This window comes from Leptonotus elevatus, chromosome 20, assembly GCF_054856555.1.
Source record: "Leptonotus elevatus isolate MCC_2025b chromosome 20, RoL_Lele_1.0, whole genome shotgun sequence".
Classification (NCBI taxonomy): Eukaryota; Metazoa; Chordata; class Actinopteri; order Syngnathiformes; family Syngnathidae; genus Leptonotus; species Leptonotus elevatus.
Window position 1 is genome coordinate 9,687,171 of NC_141258.1, and position 19,375 is coordinate 9,706,545.

Sequence of the window (19,375 nt, forward strand, 5' to 3'; positions counted from 1 at the left end):
CATTTGCATTTACTCTGCGATTAAATGACAGGCCCGCATTAAATAATTATAGACCGAGTTGTTTACTATACAACCACGGTGTTAGATCACACTCTCACAATATTTTCTTTGTATGGACAATTCCGAGTTTGTCAGTCAAAATGGCTTACTAGGTGAAAGGAAGCTCTCCGCTCATTGAAAAGTATTGGACTTTGGATGGTTTAAATGTGATTTGTGAGGATTGTTTTGATTTCAAAATGTGATGAAATGTTGATTGACTATTGACTACTATAAACATATGCCTGGTTTGTAAGCTAGTAGTCACAGGCAATACAGTACTCCCATTTGTTCTCACTTTGTGAGGTGTGTTGCATTGCGTAAATATCGGAATTTTCCATTTGTATAATTTTGCAAAAAATAATGTGGAATTGCGAAATATGTGACATAAGACAAACGTGTAGTCATTACAATCTATTTGAATATGGAGGAAGAAATACAAACACCATAATAAATATGTAGCAGTAAAACATTGGATAATATCAGCTGGGATAGGCCAGTATAAGCCATAAAGAAAGGAAATGGATGGCATTTTTTACCAAACATTACGGCAAAATAATATTTTGCACTGGCTGTAAGACTGATGTCACGATAAAAGATGCAACACAACTAATGTAAAAACATTTGTTATATGTTTTAAAAAGGTTTAAAAATTCAACAGTTAAATACTTCCGTTTATTCTGTATACTCACAAAAAATACTTTACACTGATTTATGAAAAATGTATTAAAAATCCATACTAAGCGTTTATTTGCTCTTCTGCGCTGCAGTTTGAACATTTGCAACATTATGCAAGAACTCATAGAGCAACCTGGCGCTATTGGCATTCTCAAGTATTGCCGCCAGCTTGTCTTGGCTCAGTTTGGCTAAATCGGCCACGCTGTCAGCATTTCTTACGAGAGCTCGGACATTTTTCGTGTTGACGCCCGGCATCTTGAGCAAGAAGTCATACGGCCCGGCGTTGTAGAGCTCTGTCGATTCTGCCACCGCGTCCGATTCGGCCGTGACGGCTTGAGCGGCGGCGGCGTCCGGTTCTTTGCGACCTTTCTTCAGCTCGAGAAAGAGCTCGCCCGTGGCGTGCGGCGAGGGACACCAGAGGATGCGGAGACGTGGGAAATGCAACGTGAGCAAGGTGAGTTTTGAGGAAACGTCGTTGGATGATATCTCGTGGCGGAAGTCGGAGCGGGCCATGAGGGAAAACGGTTTCGCCGGGTCAAATTCGATGAGCAACACGGGCTTCCTGTAATAGCGGTTCATGGAGAGGCACTGGGTGTAGAGGCGACCGCTCTGCAGCGAGCCGATCAGATCGCTGACGCTCTTGCGCTCCACACAAATATCCGGCGTGAGGATGTAGTCGCCCACTTCCAAAGTGACGGGCTCGATGTCGAGGCCGCGGCGGTGGAGCAGAGAGGGAAGCTCGCTGCGGAACTCGCGCATGTCTACGATGACCCGCGAGGGCTCTTGGGGCTGCTCTTGGCCTCCTGTTTAAACGGAAACGGATCGCCATCATGACAGACTCAAATCGGATTTGTTAACTCGCACAAAACCCCAAAATGTTTTGGTTTTTTTATACTTTGTCCTTCACTCCCAAAAATGTATTTATACGTTTTTCTTGTGTTATTTTATATGCTACAGCATACAGAAGGCTTTGATGAAGCAATGGTAGTTATTACAAAAACGGCCAGCAGGTGGCAGCAGGGTATAAGAGATCAACCTGCAGGGCCATGTTGCAACAAGCTCTTTTTGACAGTGTTTTCAACAGATTTGTGAATAATGATGAAACTTAGCTATTATTCTAACGCTAATTGCTGAAAAAAAAAACATTTTTTTTTTCCTGAGGAAAGAAGAGTGTGTAATCTTTCATTTGGTAGGTTCCATGTTTTTATAGCAATAGAACCAAATATTCTTGCAAAACCAGTCAAAAACAGATAAAACCGCGAGCGAAGGGGGTTGCTTCAGTGAAAATGGCTGGAAGTGAATGAGTTAAATGCCATCAGTAAGCTTCATACATTTTAAAATACTGATTTTGCATTTCTAGGTTGTTGCAAACTTAAATCAAATAAAAATAAATAAACTTGCCAGCTTTGCGAGTGTTGGTGGTGGCATTGGCAGGCCCTAAATTCCTAGCAAGGTCCAAATTGGTATCTTCTCGGCCCTCCCTCTCCTCTGGGATGACCATAGTCGCCTTTTCCCTGCACAGTCATGATTGAAGCAATTTGCTATTTTACACCAAATTGCGCAATGACAAATGAACTAAATGTGAACGATGCTAAACAAAAGTGAAGACGCTGACCTGATGAGATGCTCAAAAGCTTTCTTCTCCTTCGACATCCCGGTCAAGTATTTCTGTTCCTCCGTTGAGCCGCCATAGATGAGGAAGTACACCCTGTAGAGGGAAATTCTCATGAGAAATTAATTTTGAGGCAAATCGGTCATCTAGAATCTTAATATGAATCGATGAGCTTTGACACATAGTGAACATTTCAAATGAGTTACAATAAACAAATGTGCAGTCTGCACAGTTCATATTTAATATATATTTATTATTTACGATTAATATTTCATATTTTCAGTTTGATCCACTTAAGATGAACAATCGCACATTTTTTGCATGCCAGGTTAAAGCCTGCCATAATGAATGGCTTAAACAAGATATAAAGCCCAGAAAATATATTTGATTAAACTGAAAATAATAATAATAACATACAAAAAAACCCCACAAATATTCTAAAATACAGTATAAAGGCGCTAAATATGAAATAATGATTTATCACATTATGTAGGCTTTACACGATCAGGATTTTTCTTCCAATCAGTGACTTTGAAAAATCCGATCACCGTTAGTCGATCATTAGAATATCAGTGTTTCCCACACCATGTTAATACTTGGGCGGGCCGCCCAAGTAAACTGGCCACCAAGGAGATTTCGAGAAAGCGTAAAACAAAATAACCCCCCCCCCCCCCCCCCAAAAAAAAAAAACATGTTGCGACTCGCGACCAGATATACGGCATGTAACATTAGTTCGCCGTCACTCACTTGTGGATCACGAGGTTAGAGGAGACGCAAGTAGCAGGACTGGGATACGATAATAATTGTAAACAAGTTGCACGTTACCAAAGGAAGACGTCTTCCTTGGCGGAGGTAATAAGCTGCTCACACACCTGAGTGGCTTGCCAGCTCGACAGGCTTTGTAGAGCTCCAGCTGGCGCACGAAGCTGAGCTCGGCGTCGTAAAGCACCACGAACGTGGGCTCCACTTCATGTAGCACCCGCGTCAGGCCGTGGGGGTCCGTGCAGCCCCTCAGGGGGTGAATGACCATCAGGGGCTCCTTCACAACTGCGTAGTAAGCGTCAGATGACAAATCCAGCTTCGGGGCGTCTTCCGCCGCCATTTCGTCTTCATGGCCGAAGTCATCCTCGTCCTCGCTGCTGCCCATCGCCGCCGTTTCGACGGGTTGCTCGCCGGCAACCATCTGCGTCAAGGTCAGCGAGGGTCTGCTTTTAGACTTTGACGTGGCTTTTTTCTGCTCTTTCCTTTTCCAGCTCCCTCGGCCTTTTCCCTTGGGGCCGCCTTTGACAAGGCCCTTGTCTTTTTGATGTTTGACCAATGGAAAAGCAGGGGCGCCCGACGGGTCTTGTTTGGCGACGGTGCGGTTGTACAGTCTGTCCAGGAGCCGCTCTGCACCGTGCCTGATGTACTGCTGCAGTTGAGCGCAAGTCCTGTCATCGCTGGCGCAGATCAGGACGCGACCTAAAGGTTCAAAACAAAACAAAACAAAAAGTCCCAACTTCAGAACTGATCACTTGTCCTGCCCCCTGAGATTGAGATTAGGGCCCGACCGATTAATTGACCGCCGATTATAGGCCTTCAAATATCGGCCAAAACAATCAACCAATTTTCTCCCCATAAAACGTTATCTAAGAAAACCGACGTTCCCGACGCTGTGAAAGGACCCTGAATGCACCATTTTGCTTGCGTAGCATAAGCATTAGCAACTAGCAAGTAGCAAATGTTATTCTGGTTATTCTCTTGTCCCTAAGCGTCCTTTCAGTTGTTTAATGACATCCGAGTTGGAGTTAACTGTAAAACTAAACACAACGTAAAGAATCACAGCCACTGTATATTTAAATACAAAACATGCTTGGTTTTTAAAACATCGCTAGCGCTAATGCTAAAACTAGTGAAGGGAGGATCCCATTCAAATGCTAACAGGAAGTTAGCATCGACTTTTTCCTTTCCTTTCCAAATGCTGTGGGAACACATACCCACAAGTGAGAAAACACCATGCAATGGCACAAATGATTCCTAATCTGTAACAAAAACAACTTATTCTAATAGAATTGTACTCACTTTAAGTGTGTACGCCATGGATGCCCGACACCACACTGCCCCCAAGAGGCCAAAATGCACAGGAACAGTCAGTATTTGTTCTTAATGTTTTGTCAGTTGCTATTATTTTAGTTTATTCTATTTCTTATCGTTTTATTTTGTTATTGTCGTTTCAAGTTATATTTACAGTTGATATTTCAAGGATTCAAAGACTTTTTTTCTGCATCCAAGGATTTGTTTTTTTGGTCACACATTTCCACAAGACATGGCACAATATAGAAATACAACCCCAGCAGTTGTAAACAAGTAAGAATGGTTTTATTATTGACACATGAATCCATACAATAACTTTGGATACTTCATGAAATGTGTTGGTCATACGATGGACTTGAATTGAAAAGGAATTGGGGAGGGGGGTAATTTTACGTATTATATATATTTTTAAATAATCGGCAGATTCATCGGTAATCTGTGTTTTTTTTCTGACAAAAATTGGTATCGGCATCAGTTGCAAAAAAAAAAAGCATATCGGTCGGACCCTAATTGTTCATGAAGCTTCCAAAGGATGGCAGTTCGAACCTGGTTCATTCTGGGAGTTCTTGTTCTCCTTCTCAATCTCCTGCAGGACCTCAGTCAGAGCTTCCCACTTTGGGCTCTTCTCCAGCACCAATACTCGCTTCACCTCTGAAACACATCGTAGCAATTCAAAACTGTTCATTTGTTAGCGTTTTCTGGGATTTCTTCAGTGTCACCTGAAACCGCAGGTATCCGTTTTTTCTCAGCTTCAGCTCCAACTTTAAGTCTCTTCTTGTTTTCCGGGATTTGGTACACTCTGGACCGGGCGTTCACAAACATGGATGTGCTGGAGTCCAGGAAGAGCCACCCTGAAATCAACCATTATGAAGTCAACCCAAAAAGTTTCTTTACATTCTACGCAGCCTCACTGGTCTAATTATGATAATATAGTATTTGTACAGGCTTGGGGAATAACGGAACAACAACCATAATGTGAGTTACACCTTCCAAATAAATCTTGTTCTCCCCAATTTAAACATCGTACACACTATACATAATATATACATACAAATAATCAAGTTACATTAATTTAAAATTATGGTATTTGGATTACATTACTAACTATATATATATATATATATTTTTTGCAGGTAACTTGTAACTAAGGGAATACATTTTAAAAGTATCCCTCCCAACCCTGTGTTTGTACAATGAGTTAAGCAGCAAAATCCAGGCGGCCATTTTGCTACTTTGCTGTCGAATAGAAATTAGGGGTGTGCAATAAATCGAAATTAAATTCCAATTTCAATTATTAAACTCCACAATTACAAAATCAGCATAGCCGTAAAAAAAAAGAAGAGAAGATTAATACTAATTTTGAGTTGTTTAAATTCATACATTTGCACCTTTTTAAATTTAAAAATAACACATTTAATACATTTTGTTTAATTCATAAGGAACTTGTATAATTATAGTGTTTCAAAGAATTGTATTAGTCTTAAATATTTACGTTTATACCAAAAAATAAATCGTCCTAATCGTGATTTCAATTATTACCAAAATAATTGTGATGAATATTTTCTTCATAATCGAGCAGCCCTGCTCGAAATGACATCGCAGTTGCTCTAACGACCAATCACGGCTCACCTGTTTTCTGAAGCTGCGGCGTGATTGGTCGTTACCAGAGCCTGCACCACTATGATGTCATTTGAAGTCAACAGCAAGTGACAACATGGCCGCCTCCTGAGTAGGATAAAAACAGGTGGCCTTTGCTGCTCAACTCAAACATGACATTTATCAGAATGTCGTGTTTAGACAGTGGGGGCACATACAACATATTGCAAATATATTTTTGGGGGGGTTGACTTTGCCTAAATATAATTGCTATCAAATAGAAGAAATTGATTTATGGCCTGTCAATAATTAGCTTATGATTCAACATTGAGTGTAAATGAAACACATTGGCTGCAGGTAATACAATTGAAACGATGAGGCCAGCATGTCACCTGCGTTGGAGCCAAAGTTCTTTTGGCTGGAACGGAGGGACTCCAGCAGATTGAGGAACGTGACACAGTCGTATTGGGTCAGGTACAGCAGCAGAACCCTCAGCACCTTCAGGTCCTGGACCAGCGCCTTTGTCTTTGATCCCAGCTGGTGCCACAAGGGGTCCAGGTAATGGCGGATGGTCTGGGGGACAAATTAGAACTAATAAAATGCACTTTGGGATCCGACAATGTGTGAACGGTAGATTTACAAAACATAGCAACCTTATCGAAGGCATTGCTAAGCGTGTTCTCCAAGGAGAGATCCTCCGCTTCCAAGGCGGGATTGTAACGTTTCAGTTCCTTCAGACAGGCGCCCATGATGTCCAGGATGGAGCTCTGGATGGCCCTCATGAAAGGCGTCAGGGACACGTGGAGCTCCACCACATCCGGCTTGTGCCTTTCTAAGGCCGTGTTTACTGACGCTTGGAACCTGTTCAACATCAGAACAGAACAGAACACAGATTTTAGTAGAGCTGTTACAAGAGGCTGTTCAAATTTCCATTTGTTTGGAATTTGCTTGCGTTTCCCAATTTTTGGGGTGACTGCTGTGTCGTGATCAGCTACACTGCATACCTGGGCCAAATGTAGAGTTTCTTGACAAAGAGGTTCCTCATCACACGCTCCACCTGGCAGAACCCTGAGGAAAAGGCTGTGGCTTTGTCGGTGAAGGCCTTGATGAAGCCCGTCTTGTTCTTCTGCCGAAACAGTCGCAGGATGAACGCTTCCTGACACGATTCGATGATTTTGTGAGCGCGGTACACCAGGATGCCTGACAGGACGTATCGGAAAGAGAAAAAGGTATGCGCGTTCCACTCCGCAGGTACATCGAAATCCTATTAAGTAGCTTGTGTGCACAGTTACCTGAAATAAGATGGGCAGGTATGCGATCGGTGAGGAAGTCCACCACCAGGATTCTGCTGGTGACAAACAGGACCCCTCCCTTGGTGTACACGTCGTATCGCTCGGTGCCTTGGACCTCGCTGGTCACCGTCCTCGGCAAGTGGGTCACACCCTCCACTTGCAACTGCTCCGTGAAATACTCCTAAATGGTGAAAATGCATACACATCAACTGCATGTTTACATTACGTATACATTTAATAGTCTGTACTTTTACTTCAGTACATTGCTTAGTACTATTTACAGAATATCAATGTGCTTGCTTAAAAAACATTTTTTGGGGGGTCAGTCTTCCTTGTAATGGAAATCTGTGAATGTTGAACCACTGTCAAATAGACAATTCCTGTCCATTAATTTGTTTAGGGTGATTTTAGTTTTTTTCTGAAAACGCCCGAAAATAACTAATTGTAATTGTGCTATTGGGTTAACAACGTGGTGGTTCTGACCTGTTCGGGGGTGGTAGTGTTCAGTAGTAGAACCAGGCTGCCTTGTTCCGAGTAGACCCGCATGAACTGCAGCAGAATGCGGTCTATCCCCATCCCCTCCGCCACCACGAGCAGCCCGTCGCAACTGAACAGGCTCAGAAACATTTCGGTCTCAAACTCCAGCAGCGGGCCAGCCATGATGGAAGCCTACCCCAAAGCAGGAGAAAACAACAAACCCCGTTTCGTGTTCCAATGTCAGCTAAAAGCAGTAAGAATCATTGGAAAATGCGACCGCTAGCTCGCGCTGTCGTCGATTGTGTTGACGCGCTAAACTTCCGGTCACGTGACGCAAAAAAACAACCCATGCGATCGTGATGAAACGTACGGGCGGCATCTGCTGGTGTGATGCTGCAATGACAATGACATTTCTTTTTTGGTACTGAAAATATTTTGCAAGGGCTAAATAAATAAAAAACAGCACACATGATCCATAACAAAGTGTCTCAAATGAACAGCATATGACTACATGTGCTGATTTTGTGATGTCCTTGCATTCTTTGTACTTGGACTATATTTGATCCCCTTTTCATTTTCCATAGACCCAATGAAAAAAGAATAGCCTACAATATTGTTACTCCTACCACTTCTGTACTTTATTTACCACCACATGTTTTTAATTTAAATACTTTTATTAATAACGTTTTAATTAATTAATTAGAAGTCTGAGCACCTGCACGGACGGGCGGGCAACCAACGAGTCATTTTTCTCTTTTAAATATCTGTTTCCATACCGAATATCCAATTACCAAAACAGACCATAAAGGAATGTAGCCTACTAGGTGGCAAATCTGTTAAATACCGTCGCTGTTGAGGCAAATTTTCAGGGTTAAAAAAACAAAAACAAAACACCGCTTGGTTTAAGATGATTGCTATCATGCACTTTCCACATCCGGCCTGTAGGGAGCAGTGAAGCACTTTGATTTTCAAACGTAGCTCATACACAAGCGTTTCTGGAATGGTGTGTGTATTGTGTGCGTGTTCCTTTGTAAGATGATCAGCAGCAGTTCGATGTCAGAATGAAAGCATCAAGTCAAACGTTGATGTGACAGGAAAACTGTACCCCCCCCCCCCAGTAGCGTTTTATGGTACTGTACATGAAAACAAATGGTTCATAAATACACTTGTGGGAATGAGTACACATTCACATTCACATTCATTCAAATCCAGTATTATTTTTCAAATAACATCACCACTGACCACATCACCGATTGTATCAACCACCCAATATGACTCACTGAAAGCCTTTTAGTGTTAAGAGCAGGGGTGGGTAAGTACTCCACTGCTGCACAGATACCGCTCTGCAGACGCTACATGTGTTCGATTTCAGCTTTTCAGCCCTTATATACGCCGACACCTTCAGAGAATGGGAAGAACGTTTTTTATTATTATGGTAGAAATGGCCCTGCTGCGGCTAATTATTATTACAGCACCCTCTTAAGTATCAACGAGGACAAGGAGCACATTTTAGTCACCCCAAGCTGGGTGACTGCATGGGTCAAGCAGCACCAGTGAAGAAGTCATGAATAAAAAAAAAAAAAAACCTGCACGACAATGTGAACTCCAAAAAACACAATGATAAAAAGAAAATATGTGCTTTTTACGACGACAACATTTTCAAATATGACAAAACACATTCCATGTCTGTTATGTTTGTTGACGTTGCGGCTTATTCAGTATTAGCGGAATAAATCAAGACAGATTGGATGGAGGTTTGGAGGATGGCATCAGTATGTGACAGGGGAGACATGATGGCAGGCCCGAGTGTACTGCATGTGTGTGCGCACCTGTACACTGCGCTGGGACTCACATGCATAGTTTTAGTTTCAGTGTCTCAAGAGCAGCATGTTTTCGTGGATGTTGCACACAGAACGACTTTGCTACATAAAGCAACGCACTGTACTTGAATCAATCCAATTGACAGACAAACAAACACATAATGCCAAACTTGAAGTGAGAAGATGGCAGATTTTGATCCTGGAGAAGTGTTGGTTCACAGTGAGGGGGGCTTGCTCATGTTGAATTAAAAAAAAAAATCCCGTTTTACCTGGAAGATGGGATCTACTGTAAAATCTTGTGTGAATTTTCTGTATTATTCAGTAGGCCTACAACTTGCAAAAAAATAATAATTGTAATCTAAGGGCTGAATTTTCCTGCCAATTTTGACTGTGCCGCCATTTTGAATTTCTTGAAGGTATTTCAATGGTATATACCACCAGCCTCCAAATATCTACCGTTGAAATGCTGCGATTTTCAAAAAAATCCCAATTAGCAAGAAAATTCAATAACTTATAATAATTTGAATATGAAAAGGAGCCCCTAAACATCACTTCAGTCCAAAAGAAATAGCCACAAACACTAAATGTGCAAATAGTAGCAGTACCATCTAAATTTCATTGAAATTCCACAATTTCCGTCAAAAATGGCAGGAAAAATATGAAAGGATATTTCTTATTATTCAATTAAAATGACAAATGGTCTAGCTAGAAATTCCAAACTTTTGCCTAAAACAGCACGGGCTATTGCCAATGTTGAAATTCAGCGTGTTGATAATAGAGTCGATCAATTAATTTATTATACACATATTCAAAAATGTACTATATACAATTCGTTTCAGGTTCATTATGAGAGACACGAGGCCATCAGCGGAGTTGTATCAGAGAAATATGTTGACTTACGATTTGCGTGTAAGATATCTAAGATAGCGATGAGAGCGTTAGCTCGCGTACGTTAGCATGCTAGCTTAGTCTCCTGTTTTTCATGTACAACATTTTGTTGTTTTTCATTTAACAACTGTATGTGTGTGCGTGTGTATTTTTAAATGTATTTGTCGCAAAACCAGATCATGGCGAGAGCGTTAGTGTGATTATTCACATTCTTTGCTGTCAGTTTCAAAAAGCTCTAAAGGTTAGAAACATTTGAAGAGCTTTTCTGCTCTTGCTTTGACCCACACCACGCTCAGCAGAGTAGAAAAAGAAGAAGAGTTAAGGGGTGTGACGAGTAAGGTCATGACGGCACATACAGTGCAGTAACTGCGCACATAAGAAAGGTTTAGCCGACACACACGAGCTCCTGTGCACAAAAGTACGCAAAGGCACACTTCTCCTTCTTCAAGCCAGATAGCTGTCAAACGCTTGATGCAGTAGGTCAAAGGCAAGGAAGAATTTCAAACACTTGAATTCCTTCATAATTCCGCCTAATCCAAACACTAACAGCAGTTGGAAATTCAATCTAATTGAGGATGGGATGAAAGCCAAGGATGTGTGGGAACGGATATGTGGGTTAATTAGCATAGTGATGGTAGCATATGTGTGTGCGTGTGTGACCCAGTACGTGCTTGGATGTGTGTTGGTGTACTTGAGGGTGTGTGAAAGGTAATTGTTTCTATGCGCTCGGCGTCCACTCCGTCAGCGCACGTGTCATAAGAAGCATGTTTGATTGGATTTTCCTCTTATAATCACTCTGCCTCTATTTTTGTGACGCCTGGCTAATTACAGAGACGGATTAAAATTGAATGTCAACATGTTACAGGCATCCAATCATGGTCATAAACACACAGAGGGCAATCTAGAGGCAGCATTTCAAATTGACAAATGTGTTTCTTGTTTAGTTTTTTTATTTCCTTCGAGAGTTGGTACTTACATTAAGTTCCATTCGGGAGATGTATTCTTCTGAAAATGAGCTGAAATTAAATGGAACCCTATTTTCCATCGATAAACAGCATAACAACCTCTCAATACTAGATTTAACCATAAAAAGGCTTAGAGGATTTTATTGTCCCTCTCCGTGTCCCCTTGGGTGTTTTTCCTCGCATGGTTTCTCTGTGCCCCACCATGTCTTTTTAAACATAGTTCTTCAGGTTGTGTGTGTGTAAGCGCGGCCCTTCTTGTGAGGATGTTGTGGTCAGGGGACAGGTTTTATTTTTTTGTTGTCACATGGATCTTTTATAATATACAGCATTTTAAGTGCATTCGTATGAGAAGTGCTAAACAATAGTTGCCTCTTGATAATAATAATAATAATAATAATTTGTTGTTTTTTATATACCCAGAAAATTCTTCTGAAAATTCTGACAAACATGTTTTTTTAATCCTGAATAATCCTGGTTAAGACAAAAAATACCCAAATTTGCAGGTGCCGAATTTTTCCAGGAAAAATTCAGGTTTTGGTGGGTGACTCTAAAGTTAGGTAGGTTTTAGAAGGTAGGATAGGTTTGTAGAGGCATGTTTTGGCAGGCGCTTTAGGCCTTTATGGTTTAAGCCGTGCTTTCGGAAATTCTCTTGACACCTTAACTTGACTTGTAATCGTGTGGTGATGGTGTTATGGCTTGCGAAAGCACTGTAACCATTTGCTACAGTGACTATTATGGCAGCGCAGCTAAACCATCAACTTCAGAAAAGTCTCAGACCTAGCAACGATACGCCACCCCCAACTTCAGAATAAAATAGTTAGTTCACTCCATATTGTGTAATTTTTGTCTTTTTACCTTTGACCGTTGGCTCCAAATCAACAAAGATGGCCCGAGGAACACGTTTGCCAGCTTCGGTCTCGAAGAATAATGTGTTGGAGGAGTTGTCCCCTGCTCCAGGGGTCTTGTCGCTGAGCATGCAGCCGTCGGGTTGGATGCCGTGCTTCAGACAAAACAAGTCCCAGCATGCATTGCCCATCTGGACGCCTGCTTGGCCAATGTGTATGGCAATACACTCACGCTGGAGGGAAAAAGTGGATTAGACAAATGCATTGGAAAAACGAATGAAACAGAAATTTCTGCTGCATATTAAAGTGCGATACTGTAACTGATGAATTGCCCCATGGACGCCCCTTCTACATTGCCAAAACCTTTACGTCCCCATATCTTGGCGTGACGTGAGCGAAAGAAGGTGAGTGAATTAGTAGTCTAATTCCCCCTACCCGTACCCTCTAACCCAGAGATGTCCAACCTTTTTTCCCTTGAGGGCCACAAGAGTATTAATCGAGCTATTTTTAACGTAGTTACTTGAAACTACAGTGTTAGTAAGAGGAATGTTGTCATGTTACTTATAAATAGTATCTATTCATATCTGGAAAGGCTTTGTAGTTTTTATTATAAAAAAAAAATAAAAATGGTTGGCAGGCCACAAATGCCCACCATTATGTCAGAAAACTGATCAAACGGATGCTCACTTCAGCCTGTGAAAATAACAGAACGAATGAGGAAATGAACGTCTTACCTTTATTTTTGCCTGCACCGGGTCTGTTTTCTTTACATATAAAAAAAAACACCTGGATTTATAAACAGTAACACCTCTCAAGACACCCAAATATGCTTAAGCATGGGAGAAAGTACTAACTACGATGTGGCCCATGACAAAAATTAGTTTGACAACCGTGACTTAAAACCTTGAAAATTAAAGAAAGGGAGCGACTGTAGTGTAATATCGCCGAGTCTGAGTGTGGGTTGCTAAGGCCGGGCCTGGTTATTGGCTGCTGTGACTGCAACCAAAGGTGGAAGAACAAAGGGACACGTTAACTTGAATGTTAGCTGAAATCTGGATTGGGTCTTTGCTCTGCTTAAAGGTGCAGAGGTGGCAAATCCAGGTCCAGAAAGTAAAAACCCTACCACAATTTGGCTTTAGCCCCTGATGCTAGCTAGCTAGCCCCTTAGCAGGTAAACAAGCACCAATGGAGCTAGCTAGCTAGCACTTGGGGCTAAATGCCACAGTTTGACTTTAGCCCCTGATGCTAGCTAGCTAGCTCAGCTAAAGCCAAACTGTGGCAGGGTTTCTACTTTCTGGACCTGGATTTGCCACCTCTGTTAAACTGATATAGAAAACAAGTTTCCTCTGACTTCCTGATGGCTGGGAGTGAATGAGTTATTATATTAGAAGAACTGAAGAACTAGTATGGTTCTTGCTCTGCGCAAATGAATCAGAAAAGGGCCTTCCCCAGAATGTTCCCACAACATTGGATGTACAATTGACCAAAAAGGATTTTAAGAAGCAGGAAATAAGAGGACCAGTGCAACTCCTAATTGAGTGATGAATTGATAAAGAAATGTGATACTTTTGTCCATGTAGCGTAGGATTAACAGATAAGAGTCCAGAATGCACACAGTTTGTAGTCTTCCAATTCTTGAGAAGGGATATTAAAATTTTGATGAAGGAACGCCACTTCACCCCGCAGGCTCTTTTCAGCGACACGCAGCACCTGACAGTTTAATGTATCATTAGCTTGCATCTCCTGTGATGATGATCCACTCCGTTTATTGCTTGGCGAAATGGCCCCATTAGTGAATGGATGGCTGTAGAGAAGACATGCAGATGTGCCCCCGTGCGAGGTTGCTGAGAGTTAGTGTTGGCTGCAGGCATGATTGAAACGTTTGCCAATCATTTGTTTGTCTGCCTGCACTGCAAATACTGTGCTTAAATTTCCATCCAGCCATCCATTTCTGGTCTGCGTATACTCACTAGTGTCAAGGGTGAAACAGTATTGAATGAGGAATATATTACTTAATTTTAAAAATATTGTTTGCTAGTAGAACTGGAAAATTTGACTTGGCTAGTTTTTTTTTTATACAAGTAAATATAGAGCTACAAAGGCTTATCTATTGTCATAGCCATGTCTTAAAAACAGAGGTAAGAATAAGGCCCAATCTCAATACTTCCTCTTCACTCTGCACCCTTTGTCTCGTTTATCTCTCCCCTCGCCCTTCGACTTCTTTGGGGAGGCAAAGACAAAAAAAAAAATCCCTCTAAGAATTGGGAACGTACTATCGCTATCCAATCCGCTACGTCGTCACCTTGAGCTGCCGCAGCTGCATGCTGGTTGTGACGTCACGGATGCGACAACAGCGAGCGTTTACTAAAACACACAATTGTGCCAATTTCTGCCAAAGTTAGAACATTCGATAAAACCACTATCATTACTATGACATTCAATGAGGATTGCCATGCTTACATTTACGTGTCTCCTGCGGTTTGTTATTTCCTGGTGTCGCCATTACTTCCGCCTGTGTTGCCGAGGGGGCGTGCGTGACTGTAGTATGGGAGAACCTAGAGAGGTCGAGATCTATCTTTGTGAAAAGAGACCTGCAGCCCTCATCTTAACACAACCCCGCCCCCCCTCCCCTACATTTTACGGAGAATTGGGAAACTCCTTTGTCCGTGTGAACGGGGGAGGGACGAGATGAGGGGTAAGGGATTGGGCCAAAGTCTCGAGTCTTTAACCCTAAGGATTGTGGCAAAAATCAAAGTCAAAATCAAGTTGAGTATACATTTTAGACAAGCACGTTTCAAGCACTAAAATCAGCAACTTGAGTCTGACTTGAGTTAAATAATGTGATTCAATCCACTGGAAAAATATCTTGGCAAGCAAAGAAGAAACTTATTTTTGCCTTATTTGCGATGTTTACAGGATGAGTTTGAGATACTCTGTGCGTAGAGTAGGCTTATACGCAAAGACAACACAGCTGTGTATATGTTGTCACTCTCTCGAGTATGGCAGGTGGTTTCGCGACGCCGACATTTCCACTCAGCTGCAACACTTTAGTGGCTCCTGGGGGTCTTCGCAGCATTGAAGGGAGAGTGCTGTGATGGACAGCGGGAATTGCTGCATTGCCATCGAGGAAAGCGATCTGCTGGATAACAGAAACTTAAGCCAGCAGGAACTTTATGACAGGAAGGCTAGACCTGATACAACACACACAGGTGCGCACTAGGGGACTGCAAGAACTTTATTTGAGATTCGATTAGATTGAGATTTGATTTCAAAACGAAACTAATGCACTCAATTTGGATCATTAATATACTAGCCATGCCTGCTCGGCTGTTTTGATGGCAAACAAAGGGATTGGCAGCACTGTACTCAGTCAGCCAGACAGACATGGTAAGTTACTCAAAAAGCAGAATCGGATCATCTTAACCATTTGGCTATTGAATCTCTATTTTATGTGAAAATCTAGGGGTGTAACAAAAAACAATTTGAAACAGAAAATCAGTTTGGATTCAACCAAACCGAATCAAATTTCTACATTTTAAAATGTACCGCCCCTGAATCGTATCGTACCCAATGTACCGACATCCATTCCGAATAGTCTTTTATGTCTGATGCAGATCAGATACAAACCAGTTTGTTGTTTCGTTGAATTGCCTTCATTTCAATAACAAAGGTGGGCACTTCCGTTGTTACGCAAGCCCATCATTGATGTATGCCCATCTTTTGGCGAGTGCTTTATGATGTGAAACCTAAAAATATATATATATAAATACACGGACTGAGACGAACGTCTGTAATGACCCAGATCATCTAATGCAGGGATGGCAAACTGCGGTCCTCGAAGGCCGGAGTCCTGCAGGTTTTAGAGGTTTCCCTACCACAACTGCAACTGATTCCAATTAACAGGATCGTTATTGGGCTTACGCAGAGCTTGCTGATGAGCTAATCATGAATCAGCTGTGTTGAAGAAGGGAAAAATCCAAGACCTGCAGGACTCCGGCTATCGAGGGCCGGATCTCGCCATCCCTGGTCTAATGTAAATCTGCTTCCGTCGGTGTATTGATTCGAGGCTTCGTGTCATAAAGCACTCGCCAAAAATGCGGAAGCACTCACCGAAAGGTGGTTATCTATCAATGACGGGCCGACGAAATGAGAAAAGTGCTGACCTCTGTTGAATAGTTTGGACTTTGGGGAGCTTTTACATGTAAAGGTTAACCATATCCAATCAAAATTGTAAGCCCAATGAATCAAGCCGAGTCCAATCGTTCCCCTTGAAAATGAACCGTTCTTGAATTGTATCATAGATGCATATCGAATCGTCCTTTATTAGAGAAATGCAGACCCCGAAGAAATACTTGAGGATTACACAGTGACTATCAGCTACATCAAATCATGTAAATCATAGGTGTCAAACTCCGGTCCTCGAGGGCCGCAGTCCTGCAGGTATTGGAGGTTTCCCTCTTCCAACACAAGCCGATTCCAATCAGCAGGATCGTTATCAGGCTTATGCAGAGCTTGCCGATGAGCTGATCATATATCAGCTGTGTTGGAGAACGGAAACATCCAAAAACCTGCAGGACTGCGAGCCCTCCAGGTCCGGAGGTTGACACCTACGATGTAAATGGTTAACCCCAACAAATGTCCAACTCATCAAAACGTACTGTAGCTTAACGGGCCACTTAGGAGTTAATCCTCCACCCCTTCACCCAGTTTGTCCAGCTGGCTGCAAGCCGAGAGGGCAGGCCACAGCGATAAATGTGGGCCGTCAGCAGCTATCTGTTGCCCAGATGGCTCACTCTGTCATCCGGCCAAGTGCCACCACGATCATTTGGATGCACAACTTGCATTCATACCCACTCTGAACACCTGCGGGGATAAATGACTAGGCGGTGATCCGAGGGGCCGGCCAATCTGTGCCCCTGCTTGTCAAGTCAGTTCCCATTAAGGGCGCGGTTTGACGACGTTAGTGTATAAGATAAGATTTGGTCCTGACTAGACCATTGGGGTTTTATCTGATTTATGTTCTGGAGGTATGGATATAGCCATTGATCTGTTTGTTAGTTACTTGAATCAAGCGCTCCCGTTGGTACTGAAAATGACAATCACATGCAAATGACAAGGAAATACACAATAACCACAGAGATGTACTCCAAGTGAGAAGGCGTTCAGGTATAAAATGCTTTACGGCAAACTCCCTCAAATTAAATACCAGTAATTTAGACTCCAGGTAGGGATTTAAAGGGATTGTAGTCCCTATCTAAGCTTTAGCAGAAGATTTGTGTTGTGAAATATTCTCTATTCAAACAAAAAGGAGTGTCACGGAGCATGTAATTGAACAGCCTTTGAGGAAAAAGCGATGAACCTTTGATGAATTCTTGCCCTGTAAGCTTGGCTCAGCCGCACGCAGCCGCGAATATATCTGGCACCCAGTCGTTACTTATCACTTCATAAGCGCCATGTCTCGGCTTTCATTAATACCACCAACTACTATGGCTTTTGTGCACGTGATGACTTGAAAGTGTCCTACGCCCTCAAGTTCACTACTTCCACTTGAATTGTGCGCTCTCGCGACGGGGGAAATGTTGCGACTTGTACACTCTGGCAGCAGGTGAAAGCTCTCGTGTCGTTTCCTTAAGTGAAGTGCCGGTAAGTGTCCTGCGTGTTCGTCTGTGTTCAAGCGGCAGGAAACATGGCATCGGGATCGATAACTACCTCCTAGCTCTCAACAGCTACAGAAGACGAATAAATGTAGACTGGAGCGGAGCATAAAGGCCATGTACCAAAAGCAGTCACTTTTTTTTTTTTTTAAAGCCATTTAACTGGCAGTCTTAATAACAAATTAATGGCTGCGACTTGCAACTGTCTAGAAAAGCCACAAAAATAGATGAAGGGATTTTAGGAACATGGACACGTTGCCACATTTCTCACCATTTAGTGAACAGAATTGAGGAGGCGACACTTTTGGAGCCATCCATGTTTGTGCATTCTGAAAAGGCCACAGACAAACTGTCACAGGAATTCTAAAATAAACTGTGCCGTTGTCTGGGCATCATAAAAAAAATCGGTCTCTCTGACGACTTCAATTGGTTTGGTTGGACATTGTAAACATCAAATTCGGACTGCGTGCTGTTTTCCTTTAACAAACCAAACAGCAAGTGTTTAAATGGCGTGTGTGCCAAGTACTACGAGTGTACAGGAATGTGATACAGTGGCCATCATGAAAAATTAGTTGGCAACTATTGGTTGAAAACCAAGGGTGAGGCGTTTCACATACAATAAACAGCACTGTATTATTTTTTATTGAACCACAAAAACATGGTGGGATTGTCAAGGAAGAGAGTAAGCCCTGGATGCAGAGTGCAGTTCGAGGCGTGGACGTAAACATTTGACTCCGCCCACAAGGATTTTCGACCTCGAGGCACCTTCTTCTTTCTTTCTTTGTTGTTAAACTATTGCCCTGGCGGCTTTGTGTGCCATTTTATAATACTAACTCTACCAAATCACGATTTCAGTATTGTTTGAACACTTTATTCAACAACGAAAATTAAAAACTGATCGAAACCCAAATACTAACCTCAAGCCTCCAGGGATTGCGCCTTCTGCTGCCCTGGCTGACTGAGGGTTGAGTGTTTGTAAATTTTGATGCTCCATAATGCGCTTAAAAAAATCCATGTGGGCGGAGTCAAACGATTAAGTCCACCCGACGTGGAGGCACGCCTCAAACTGCACTCTGCGTCCAGGTCTACTTGAAGGAAGAAGCGGATGATACATTATTTGTGAAATAATACATTATTGGTGAAATTACAATGTATTACATTATTGGGTTTTATTACATTTTTGATCGCGTTAAGTGCAAATTTTATAACTTTTTTGGGCGTTATTACATTTTCAGGAAATGATTACATTATAGAGTGCTACAAGGCCTAAGACACAATCATTCGATTCATGCCATTCTACTAGTGTGATATATATATATATATTAGGGCTGTCAGTCAATTGCAATTATTAATTGTAATTAATAGCATGGTTTCCACAGTTAACTTGCGATTAATTGGAAATTGCACATTTTGTATCTGTCGTAAATGCAAAATAAATT

At 42.1% G+C, this 19,375-nt stretch overlaps 1 protein-coding gene across 1 annotated transcript; it reads right to left on the reverse strand.

Moving 5' to 3' along the window:
- Window positions 1-689: 689 nt before the first annotated feature.
- Window positions 690-8,151, reverse strand: ercc4 (excision repair cross-complementation group 4). The gene is made up of 11 exons (XM_086063638.1): window positions 7,771-8,151; window positions 7,288-7,468; window positions 7,000-7,195; window positions 6,649-6,856; window positions 6,388-6,568; window positions 5,119-5,250; window positions 4,946-5,050; window positions 3,199-3,787; window positions 2,330-2,422; window positions 2,116-2,228; window positions 690-1,517 (listed from the first exon to the last, which is right to left on the reverse strand). The coding sequence occupies exons 1-11, from the start codon at window positions 7,945-7,947 to the stop codon at window positions 784-786; spliced, it is 2,709 nt and encodes a 902-aa protein (XP_085919764.1). The 5' UTR covers window positions 7,948-8,151; the 3' UTR covers window positions 690-783.
- Between the last annotated feature and the right edge of the window lie 11,224 nt (window positions 8,152-19,375).